The sequence below is a fragment of the Indicator indicator genome, chromosome Z (genome assembly GCF_027791375.1).
Source record: "Indicator indicator isolate 239-I01 chromosome Z, UM_Iind_1.1, whole genome shotgun sequence".
NCBI classification, from domain to species: Eukaryota; Metazoa; Chordata; class Aves; order Piciformes; family Indicatoridae; genus Indicator; species Indicator indicator.
In genome coordinates this window covers 55095912-55108226 of record NC_072053.1, presented here as the reverse complement: position 1 = coordinate 55108226, position 12315 = coordinate 55095912, and the positions used below count along the sequence as shown (strand labels likewise).

Genomic DNA, 12315 nt, shown 5'->3' with positions numbered 1-12315 from the left:
TCCAGTACATATATTTGAAGGTTAATTTTCTGGAAAGATTGTCCAAGGTGAAGAACAGAAAATGTATGCTCTGGAGGGTATACTTGATAAGGAAGAAACTGCTTTTCAGATCACTGATAAATTGTAACCAAAACAAAACTGATGTTTCATCTGTTAATTGGGTTTTAGGAATGTAGTTTTAATTGGCTCTTTAGCAAGACATTGCCATTGAGCACAATGAAAAGCAGCTTGTCTTTGGGTGTGTAAAATGGCTTTGAGGAGTGTGTTTTATAGTCACCACACTGTTTTGAAATATCTTTTTCTTCATTTGTCTGACGTATAAGTTACTAACAGCTGTTTGAAATCATCTAGGTGGTAGTGCTGGCTCTGATGACTGTGGAGCTCTTTGGCATGATGGGTCTAATCGGAATAAAGCTGAGTGCAGTGCCTGTGGTTATCCTCATTGCTTCTGTTGGCATTGGTGTGGAATTCACTGTTCACGTTGCTTTGGTATGTAAAATCAGGAAGCGTTTTCAAAATACTTCAAAATAAAGTATTGGCAATGTTAAGATCTTGACTTAGTCTCCTAGGTCAGTGACATGATGCTTAGAAGGAAATTAGATATGAACAGTTTTGTGTTCTGTTCATTTTGTCTTGATAGAATGGAGTTGATCCTGATTAGTTCTTAATTGCGGAGTCAGTCTCAGGGGAGATAAGAGCAGATACATTACCAGTGATATGTAGCTGACTGGTACGTAGTTGACTGGTGCAAATAATAGAGACAAAGCAAAGCTCTTACTGCACCTTGCTTCAGCCCAGACCCTCCTGGTCCTCGTCTGCAGCCTCTTGGTTGTTGCCTTAGTGCTGCGTGGCTGTTTGTTCCCTCTTGGATGCACATTCTGTATCTTGTGGAAGAGAAACCTTTAGAGAACATTTTCAAAATGATACACAGTGTAATCCTATCTCTCTGGAACACTTATACTTGAATGCGTTAGGATTGATTTCCCACTTGAAAAATCTGCATCTCTTTCAGAACCCATCAGCTATTAATAGTGAGCAAAGACATAGACTATAGGAAAATAGTTTTCCAATATGATGAGGAAGAGCAGAAAAGGGGAAAAAATCTTTCATATAAAGATTTTCAACATTTTCATACTTAAATGTCCAAATCTAGAGTGCACCTACTCACTTAGCTTAGCCAAAGTGATGTGTAAAAATGCGTAGAAATGACTGTCTGCTTGCGGCGGGGGAGGTGTGTCATATTTGAGTGTTCAAGAGATGCAAAAATGATCTTGCTTTATTTGGTGACAAGAGAATAGAGGAAAGGGCTATTTTCTGTGTTCTTATTTGTTAATGTTAGCACTGATGTTTACAATATTTTGCACTCAGCATAAGTAATTGTCCTATTTTTACTGTTTTCATTGGAATTTCAGAATAGTTTAAGAATATAATTGCCTTCATGGGTTTGAGCTTTATTGTATTAAACAGTAGCAAAGGACGACTGACCAATATAATACCATTTCAGGGTCCTGGGAGGGGCTTACAATCTCTAGTACTATACTCTAGCAGTCCAAAAAGAGTGAAGAGAGGGGGCTGGAAAGTGGTAGTAATATTGGATGGGAATGCAGCAGGCCTTTTAGACTCAGAAGGAGGACTGATAACAGGATCTGGTGACAGTGAAAAAGAGAGGAGAACTAACAGGAAACTTAGCACGCTGGAGATGGCCCAATAGAAACGGAAAAAATGGAATAAAAAGACAACACACTTAGTTGTTTCCAAATGGGAAGAAACTAATCTAAATTTCCAGGATTTCATATATGTAAAAAAGGATGTAATTTGTGGCTAAAGGTAAAATGGCAAGCAAACTGAAAATTGCTTTTTTTTCCACATTGAGTCTGCAGTCAAAAACTTCCAAACGTAGGCCTTAAATTAAAAAATGCCTCATATACCTTGGGCAATAGCAGCGATACTGACCTTCATAGAACTTCCTGCATGTAAACAGTCAATCTGATGTTGAATAAACAAAAAAGGCAATGTTGGAGCTGTTGGTACAGAACTTAATTGACCTTGTTTGAGAGTGACTCACAATGCAATTGCAGCTCATTTCTCTGCTATCGCTTCTGAATTATGATCTCATTTTTTTAATTCTGCAAGTGGGTTCTGAACAGCAGACTCTTGTATAACACATCCTTTAATTACACACACATGTATATGTTCCATAACTCCTGAATATGTATACACCACATATTGTAGCTCCTTTTCATATAAGTTGTCTCATTGACAGCTGCCTTTACCCTGAGGAGGATTCTTTATCCATTTAGTTTATGGGCATGTATAATGTCCTGGATACATTCATTTTCCACAGACCATTATTATTCTAGTAATAAAGATTAATAATACATGGGTTTGCTACCTATGGAAGTGAGGGTTGGGAATCGCACCCTACATCCATCCATTTTTGTCTGCTTGTCCCACCAAGTAGCTTTTTAATCTGCTAACTGATTTCACCCCAGAGTTGTCTGATAAGTGCAGATAAGCCACTAGAGAAGAGAGACTTAAATTCTAGGACCAGGAGGGTGATAACTGCTTGGACTCCAATCTTAATAGGCAGTAGGGCATTTGCTGAAGAAAGAGCCCTTATAATTCATGGGAAGAAGATCAACCAGGATCTTAAACCATGAAGTCACACACAGAAAAACCAGATTCATACAAAACATCATGTAAGCTTTCTTGGTACAGCTTGTTCACTAAGGATTTGGAAGGGACATTTCACTACTCTTCTTGCTGCTCAGGCTCTACTGTATTCAGCACTATTCCTAAGGCAATTTTATACATACGGGTTTGCTAGCTTTGAAGTAACAGAAGCTGCAAAAATGTTTATTTTGAGTGAAACAAAAGTGTTCAAAAAAAGTCACGGAAGCTGTGGCCCCATGTGAGTGAAAGGAGTCACCCTGTAATTTTGACACCTGAAGTGCTTTCACCATGAAATGAATTCTTTGGAGATGGAAATAAGCAAAGCTGGAGACAAAAGCCTACTGATGCAAGCAGGCATTGTTACCAAAATTATTACTAAGGTCTAACTTTCACTGGTCATGTGAGCTCTGCAGCAATGTGACATGTGGTATGATTGCAGAATCAGGCCTTCTCTTTATGCTTTCCCAGCTATAGAGAGACTTTCATAAGATGTAGCTTGAAGTAATTAACCAGTGAAAAAGTGCATGCTATGAGAGAGGCTGTTTGGAAGGTTGTGTCCATCTTTCTAACTTCATTTCTAATGAAATGAATTTCATTGTTTTACAGGCGTTTTTAACTGCCATAGGGGACAGGAACCACAGGGCTGTCCTTGCACTGGAACACATGTTTGCACCAGTGTTGGATGGAGCCGTGTCCACCCTGCTTGGAGTGTTAATGCTTGCAGGATCAGAGTTTGATTTTATTGTCAGGTAAAACATTTGTGCGTATCTTGACTTCCTTTTGAAAATGAAAATCAGCATGCTTTTAGTCACTTCAGCATATCTGTCATTTTACTCCTCTGCATGGTGTGTCAAGCATGCTTACATCATGGTCCTGCTTTTCCTGTATGTTATTAACTCCTTGTTACTTGTTAGCCATGGTAGTGTTTCCATTACTGGTATTAAAATCTGTTCCACGAAAATGTGACACCCAGTATGAAAGAACACAAAATGGACCTCTTCAGCAGTTTGCTAATTCTGGGTTTGAGTCAGTTCAAAGCATCTAGTTTTATTCTGTATTAGCTGGGTTTGACCTTTGGCCTTCAGGTCCTCTTTGTATGCACAGCAGCGTGTGTGCAAAGAACATGTGAGTCTACAAACATGCTGCAACTGAGCTGCAAGTGACTCTGGGCCTTCTTGTATCATTACGTGAGGCTTACAGTTATGTATAACAGAGAGAGGAAAAAAGCCCCATTTGGGAGCTGCAGAACCATGACTATGAACACAGAACGTCATGTTAAAATTTTGTAAAGCAAAGCCTGAAGGCCCTTCAGTTTAGAAGTACAAGCAGACTGTTTCTTGTGAATTTAATTAACAATGTGAATTCGTCAAGGATGAGAGGAATGTGGGTTTTTGTGGAGGGGAATTTGAGAAGTACAATGAAATAGATCCTGTGCTATTGCAAACAACTTGTGGAGGTCTGTAAAATGGCTAGTCTTAGAAGTAACACAGGTTCTTTGTGGCAAACTATAGCATGAAAAAAAATTAAAATAAGCCAAGCCCTAAAATATAACTGAATATAACTGAGGTAGAACTGGACCAAATAAAAATGCTCTGAAAGATGACTTAACTACTTAAGTAGACATAAGATGACTAGGCATGTTACTGTGTGGAAGCAAATGGAAGATTGTAATAGCCCTTCACACCAAATTTGGATTGGATGTTCTCTCAATTTACAGAATGAGCCCTTCAACTTTTCAACCTCAGTTATTTTACTTTTTTTGGCCATCAGTTTCTCATTTTCTAGCACAATCTGACTTTAGTTTGCCTTGCTCAAAAATTAAAATAAAATAAACTGTGGAAGCCTGAGCACTGTTACAAGAGGGCAAAGAAGATTCCAAGCTTCCGGAAAGCAATAGATTAGTCAAACAATGTGGAAGATTAAGTAAATTAACAGGCATTGTATACAGCAAGTGGTCAGAGCCATAATCCCCCTGTTTATCCTAGCATTAGATGGATGAGATGCAAATGTTTTTAATACCTGTTGTTGATCTCTGTCCTAATACACAGTTCTGGTGGTTTATGTTAGTAGAGTAAATGGGCTTGCTGAATTTTTTGCTAATGTAGATCAGAAATTCCCAAATGTTTATAATAGCAGGATATTTGTAGTTTTACAGGAGCCTGATATACTTGATCAGATGTGGAAACAGGGAGGCGGTAAAGTTTGTTGCCAGCTAGACAATGTAATCATCAGACCCATCAGTAGCAAACTTCCCCTCTGTTCTTCTCCCTTGCCTTCTCCAGGATTTGACCAAGGCTGAGTCCTTGAAATCATTAGTTACAATGCAGCCTTAAGTTTAGTCTGAGCCCCAGCTGTGCCGAATACCAACTAGCAAGGCTTTCCATTCACTGACAGGTTTACCTTGGTATTCATGAAGGATCCCAGACCTTAGCCCTCAGTGGTGGGAAAGGACAACCACTTGTGCACTTTCCTCTTCTGCCATAGTACTTCAGCCTTTATATTTGAATTGGCTGACGCAAAACAAGAGCATTCAGAGATGCTAAATTGTTCAACAAAAGATTAGCCTGCAATGCAGCTCTGCCATTGTGGAGTGCTCTTACTCAGTACAATGCTGAAGCTTACCATAGAATAGGCAGCATTTTCTTTGCAGAAAGCGGGTTCCTGTGTAATAAAAAGGTTGCAGTTCGAGCTATTTGGTAAAACTGGAACTCACAGAATTCTAGGCAGAAAGTTGTGATTAATGAACAGCAAGGGAAACCCTTACCTGGTACACTGGAGTTTTAATTAGACATTCTTCTGTAAGATGCAGAAGCATTTCACAGTGGATTAGCTGCTGGGAGAAGAGAGCTTCTTTTCCTTCTAGACTAAATTGTTTAAATTCTACACCCTTCACTTCATTTGTTTGCTTCTGCTGGGTTTTCACTAATGGGGGCCCCTTTTCATTGTATTTGTGCTTTCAGTCCATTCAGCTATTCACTGCACATTCCATATTTTTGTGTTTGTGTAACAAATTCATAAATAACATTACGTGCTTTCACATTCTGAGAAACTAACAAATGTAATTTTTTTCTTTCCTTTAACCCAACTAACACTTTGGGTTGCGGAATGTAGCTTCTCTAAGGTAAAAATCCGTATATATATATGTGTGTGTGTGTGTGTATATATATATATAAAGTGTTATAATTATATATTACCATCTTAGTTGTATTTGAGATTTTATTTAGTATATGTTTTATTTTAACATATGTAGGGGTAATTTGTTATCCCATGTTTCTAACAGTGTTTGTGGCTATTCTCTCTCCTAAACCTCTTAATGCCTACTTCAGGTATTTCTTTGCTGTTTTGGCAATCTTAACCATTCTGGGAGTTCTCAATGGATTGGTGCTGCTTCCTGTTCTTCTCTCATTCTTTGGACCATACCCTGAGGTCAGTAAAATTAATGATGAACATTTGAAGTAAAACTGCACCCCTGCCCTCACCAGATGATCACTCTCTTCTTAAGGAAACTTCTATTTTCTGAATTATCCTCTTTATTTCTTGTTGTAGTTTGTGTGGGTTTTTTATCTTTGAAAGTGCTGGTTGTTATTTAGTTGGTATTCTTATACTTACATATTTTAAGGTTTTTTAATAAGTATTGTTTTGGAGGCTGAGTATTTTCCCCAATATTTTTGCACACATACCTTCTTTCCTACCTCACTGCCTCTGTTGCTAACCTCAAAATATTTTACTTAGCAGACCACCAGGAAGGCCTGTGTGGACCAGCACACAGTGGCGGTGGTCCACAGACCACACCCTGATACCCATGACTGGTCTGCCAGGAGGTTCACCCTGTCCAGTCATCCCTCCCTGCAGTATGCTCTTAGCTCAAATGTAGCAAAAAAGGATTCATAGATACCAAATTTACATTTGATTGTTGATTATTCAATGCCTGCAGTATAATTAACATGATTACTGCATTACATAGGGCTAACTTTAACTACATACTAATAATAAATACACGTGCTCTGCTTTATATGTATGTGTGTGTACAAGAATAGAACACAAGGCATATACACAGCACCAGTAATATTTTGGAAGCATTTAGCTTTTTAGTATTATTAGAACAATTTTTTGACAACAGTGTGTAATCTTTTACATTCCTAACATATATATATATGTATATGTCCCTTGCTGAAGCAATATATATATGCATATGTTACTACCACATGCATTGCTATTATGTGTGTGCCCATCTCTCTTCACAAACAGACACTGAGCTATACATAGACATTTGAGGTGATTTTATTAAATCACTGTTAACGTATGCTGAAGGAGGGGATAAGTCCACATAGGATTTTCATGTTTGTAAGTGTAAGTGCATACATGCATGCACATGCATGCACTTCCTGAGACACTGATACCCAGAAGAATCTCTGTAACACTGTTTACGTGCATGCAGATGAAGATCATGTCTCTTCTTTGCTTTCATTAGTTTTTTTTCAATTCATTATAACTGTTCATGAGAATACTGGTGCTGAGGTTCTCGTGGCATGGGAAGGTGTATCTGGCAGAACGCTTGTCAGGCCCTACTGATCAAAAGGGTGAGCTAACTGAATGTTACTGAACATGCTGTTGTTTTCAGGTTTCTCCAGCCAATGGACAAAATAGATTGCCCACACCATCTCCTGAGCCACCCCCGAGCATCGTGAGGTTTGCACTGCCACCTGGGCACACGAATGGGTCAGATTCCTCTGACTCAGAGTACAGCTCTCAAACTACAGTGTCTGGCATCAGTGAAGAGCTTCATCAATACGAGGCCACCCAAGGCCCTGGGGCACCAGTCCATCAAGTAGTAGTGGAAGCCACTGAGAGTCCTTCCTTAGTGAGATCCAGTGTAAGCAGCTTGCATATTGCATATTGCTTGTCAAGAGGGCAACAATAGTGTTTAAGGTTTTTTTATTTAAGTCTATTTGGTTTTGTGGAAAGCTTTTTCATATTTTTGGCTGATTATGGTATGGAACTTTGTGCCAAAACTTGTAAGCAGGGAATGAGCACTTCCCTCAGCCTCTCCTTCGAAATGGGGTTGAAATGATGGTATAAAAGCGAAACGTCTTTGACGTGTAATTGCTGTTACATCATATTGGCATCAGCCACAAGAGAGAGCTCTCAGTCTCTTCAATGACTGTTTTCAGAGAGGAAGTGGGGATAAACTGAAAGATCGAGACCTCTTCCACACAGCTACATAAGAATCACCATCTGATATACCTCTTTCTGACAGCACATTTTGGGGAGGAAGATTTGGTGGAGCCATAAGAAAAGAGTGTCAGGCTTATATGAAACCTTGGGCCTCTTGCATCTTGCTACTCGGTTGGCATAGCTGCAATTTCAAAGGAAAGTGGAAAGCTGTGTCTCTTACCCCTGCTGATGCTGCATGCTGAGCTGTGATGCGTATCTGGTTTTGTTCAACAGAGGCCTAGAAATAGGTACAAGCACAGCCACATTTGAAGTTGGTCACGGTTTATTGACTGATGTGGCCGCTGTGCTTCACGCCTTTTACAGAAATCAGAAAACAGATTCCTACAGTCTATACAAACTACCCCACTGACATCCTGTGTGTGTAGCCTGCACGGAATAGAGCCTGTTCCAAATGCCTGTAATTCTGGTTGTTGAACGAGTTAGCATTTAGTGCTTGTCACCCATCCCTTTGAAAAGATGGACCAGTATGTAGGAAGCTTACAATAATGTTTTCAGCTGTCATCCTGTGTTTTTCTGAAGACACACTTTCCAAAGTTTTCCAGATTTCAGACAAAAACTCTCTGGAAAAATCAACAAATCTCAGACTTGAGAATGTTGCATTTGTAGAGTTAAGTCAGGACAGCATTATTGTAATTGCTCTTGGCGTGAAGTACAAGCAACTGTAGTGTTTGTTTGCCTCGCTTTGCTAGAGGCCTAAATGTGCATCTCTCTTTCAGGTGGTTCAGCCAGAAACAAGGCATCAGTCTAACGCAGAGTCTGGCACGCAGCAGACGTGGCACCAGGGCAGACAACCCAAACGGGACGGGAGGGAAGGGACGCGACCACCCCCTTACCGCCCGCGCAGGGACGCGTTTGAAATTTCTACTGAAGGGCATTCAGGACCTAGCAATAGGGATCGCTTGGGCCACAGGGCTCGTTCTCATAACGTGAGAAGCCCGGCATTCAGCACCGTAGGCGCTGCAGGACCAGCATACTGCCAGCCTATCACTACTGTGACTGCCTCAGCTTCAGTGACTGTTGCTGTCCACCCTGCAGTGCACAGCCACAGCTCTCGAGGAGGGAGCTTTCCATCCTATGAGGGATACCGCGAGGCTGACCATGGGCCGTTTGAGGACCCTCATGTGCCCTTTAATGTGCGGTGTGAAAGAAGAAATTCTAAAGTAGAAGTTATAGAATTGCAAGATGTTGAATGTGAGGAAAGGATACCTGGCAACAGCTCACAGTAAGGTAGGTCTATCTCTTCTAACTGCAAGCTTTGCATATTTCAGGCAATGGTGTGATCGAAAGAAAGGGAAAAATAAAATTCATGAGGTACCATTCTTTCCGGTAGGTTTACTTATTGGTCCATGATGATCTTAAATTTGCTGACCGTGAATAATAGTACATTCTGCACCAGAGGACAGGTTGACTAAGACAGTAATTTCCAACACTGAGAAGTTTTAGTGGGTTCAGACATGAACTAATTCCAAGAAAATTGCAAAGTGGGTAAGTACGTTATACAATCCCAGCTTACCAGATGAGGAAAATGAAGCAGGTTTTGTGTAACGTCTTCAAAGCTGTGTGTGCCCCTGTACTCGGCCCTGGTGAGGCCACACATTGAATACTGTGTTTAGCTTTGGGTCCCTCACTCCAAGAGGGACATTGAATTGCTGGAGCATGTCCAGAGAAGGGCAACAAAGCTGGTGAAGGTTCTGGAGAACATGTCATATGAGGAGAAGCTGAGGCAGCAGGGATTGTTCAGTCTGGAGGAGAGGAGGCTGAAGAGAGGCCTTACTGCTCTTTACAAATGTCTGAAATGAGGTTGTAGTGTGGCTGGTGCTGATCTCTCAGGTAAGTAATGATAGGATGAGAAGAAATGGAGCTTCTTTACTGAAAGAGTGGTCACACATGGGAATAGGCTGCCCAGGGAGGTGGTGGAGTTACTGCCCCTGGAGGTGTTAAAAAAGCTGTAGACATTGCACTTCAGAATGTTGCTTAATGGCCATAGGGGTCTTAGGTCAGTGGTTGGTCTCAGTGATCTTAAAGGTCTTTCCCAACCAAAATAATTCTATGATTCTGTGACTTACTGTTGATCGGTCCTGTCTTCTGATCTGGCATGCTCTAAAACATGATACAGAAAGACACTGCTTAAGAGAACGTAAAATTGCCAGCTATTCTCAAGGTTACCCTCTCCTGAATAAAGCTCTGTGAAAGAATTTGAAGTTCATTGTGAGGAATGAGTTCCTTTCTGGAAGGTGTCAGGAAGGCTGCACCCTGCCTAGTGTGCTGCTGCACAGTGGGGTATTCCCTGCCCTTTGTGGGGTATTCAGAGACCCAACCAGTGAATTTGTATACCCGAAGAGTACTTGAGCTAATCTCTCCCTTGCCAGGGGCAGCCACAGTGGCTGTTGCAGATTTTGGTAGGGTAGAGCTGCCCTAGTACAGAATTTAATGTGTTCGCAGAATGTTAGGAGTTGGAAGGGACCTCGAGAGATCATCTAGTTCAACGCCCCTGCCAGAGCAGGATCACCTATACCAGATCACATGGGAACTCATCCAGGCAGGTCTTGAATATCTCCAGAGAGGGAGACTCCACAACCCCCCTCATGTTTCTGTGGAACTTCTATGGCTCAACTTCCACCCACTGCCCCTTGTCCTGTCATTGGGCATCATCAAGAAGAGCCTGACTCCATCCTCTTGGCACTCACCCTTTACATATTTATAAACATGAATGAGGTCACCTCTAAGTCTCCTCTTCTCCAAGCGAAATAGCCCCAGCACCTTTAGTCTCTCCTCATAAGGAAGATGTTCCACTCCCTTAATCATTTTTGTGTCTCTGTGTCCCTGTGAAACAATAGATACACCCAAGAACTTGTGTCATGGCTGAATCATTGTCTGTCTTTAGTCTGGCAAGAGAAGATTACAGAAGGAAACAGTGCTGCTTAGCACAAGCAGGATATTTTAGCACATGCTTGGGGAAGAATAAAATTATTTGTTTTCTTGAAAATTTTCCATTAATTTTTGTAGTAAATACTTTGAAGGACAGAAAACAATTGAGGTTTTACACTGAAAGCTTTTAGGGGTTTGTGCCTGAAAAAAACATTTCTTACTATTTCAATTCAGGCTTTTTTGAAGGAAAGAGGAAGTTAATCAGCTGTGGCCCCTGATTTTTGCCCTTTGCTTTTCAGAGTTTTTTCAGTGACAGAAGCTAGTTTAATCAGGGCAAACCATTTTATTTTGATTGTAGAACTGTTTCACACACTTGTGTGCATGCACATGCACAGAATGGAGAGTTTGAATGATTTTATGATTTATAAAACGTCTCAAAGTGTAAATAGACTTGAATGCCTTTAGCCTCACAGTCTAGAAATACAGCAAGTAATAGTATCCTCAAAATGAGGAAATACATGGTCATAGCTTATTCAAGGCTGAACTACATGGCAATATGAGGTTCTTAAAACTGTGTGAAGTGTTTGACATAACACGTTTCTCCTTGAAGTGTTCAGTGGGTTTGAATGAATTTGTTGCAGGTATCTAGAGCTGGGAACTCAGAACTTAAAGCATCTGTGTTTTTTTAATTGGCATTGGTATTGCTTTACCAGGAAATTAATGACTAAGATGAAAGCAGGGGTCATGCTTCCTGATTGTTGACTGTAACCACAAGAATTATGAAATGAGTTTTTCATTAGTCTGATTGTTTGTTTTTTCTTGAATTTTAATGAATGTTTGTGTTTTCCTCCTGTCTTTGTTTGTAAAGGGTAATAACAAGCAGAGAAGAGGCCAAAGATGGAAAACTACTTCGGAACTGCTTGAAGAGAAGAACTGCTTGAAGTTGTAGAAAAGGACATGCTGCATCAGGACAACAGTTCACTGTTACTGTAACCTATTGTATTATTATTTTGTTAAATATTTCTTCTAAGTATTTAAAAGATGTACACATATGTAATATACAAAAGAACAATGTAAAGTAGTATAATCTGGAGTCATTTGCCTCTGGGCAATAGAAAGGGGACAATATTGTGTGCATTTTGTACTTTTTGTACATGAATCTCTGTGCCACAACTAAGCTTAATCTAGTTCTAAATCTCAGCCTAAGTTGCTGCTGCTTAAATATTGTATAATTTACTTGTATAATTCTATGCAAATATTGTTTATGTAATAGGATTTTTTTTAAGGTACATGTCTGTTTAAAATATTTTAAATTTGCATATCACAACCCTGTGGTAGCGTGAAACGTTGCTGTTAACTGTCAAACACGCTATGCGTGGTAAGTCTTAAAATAAGCAGAAAGGAAGAAAAGCAAGTTAATATGGGAAGCTTAAATAGATCTAGCTATGTGCAGGTTTTGTTTTGTTGTGTGTATCCACGTGTGCATCTGGAAGTGTGCATGCTTTTGTGTGTATGTTCCTGGTGTACTGTAATTTCTCT

At 40.2% G+C, this 12315-nt stretch overlaps 1 protein-coding gene across 1 annotated transcript in view; it reads left to right on the top strand.

The window, feature by feature from the left end:
* PTCH1 (patched 1) overlaps positions 1-11672 on the top strand; it is a 43722-nt gene extending 32050 nt beyond the window's left edge. The window contains exons 17-22 of the mRNA XM_054397232.1: positions 352-489; positions 3280-3422; positions 6000-6099; positions 7295-7546; positions 8625-9135; positions 11645-11672. Of these exons, the coding sequence (XP_054253207.1) occupies positions 352-489; positions 3280-3422; positions 6000-6099; positions 7295-7546; positions 8625-9134 (1143 nt within the window). The 3' untranslated portion in view covers position 9135; positions 11645-11672. The remainder of the gene's footprint in view (positions 1-351; positions 490-3279; positions 3423-5999; positions 6100-7294; positions 7547-8624; positions 9136-11644) is intronic.
* Positions 11673-12315: the final 643 nt, after the last annotated feature.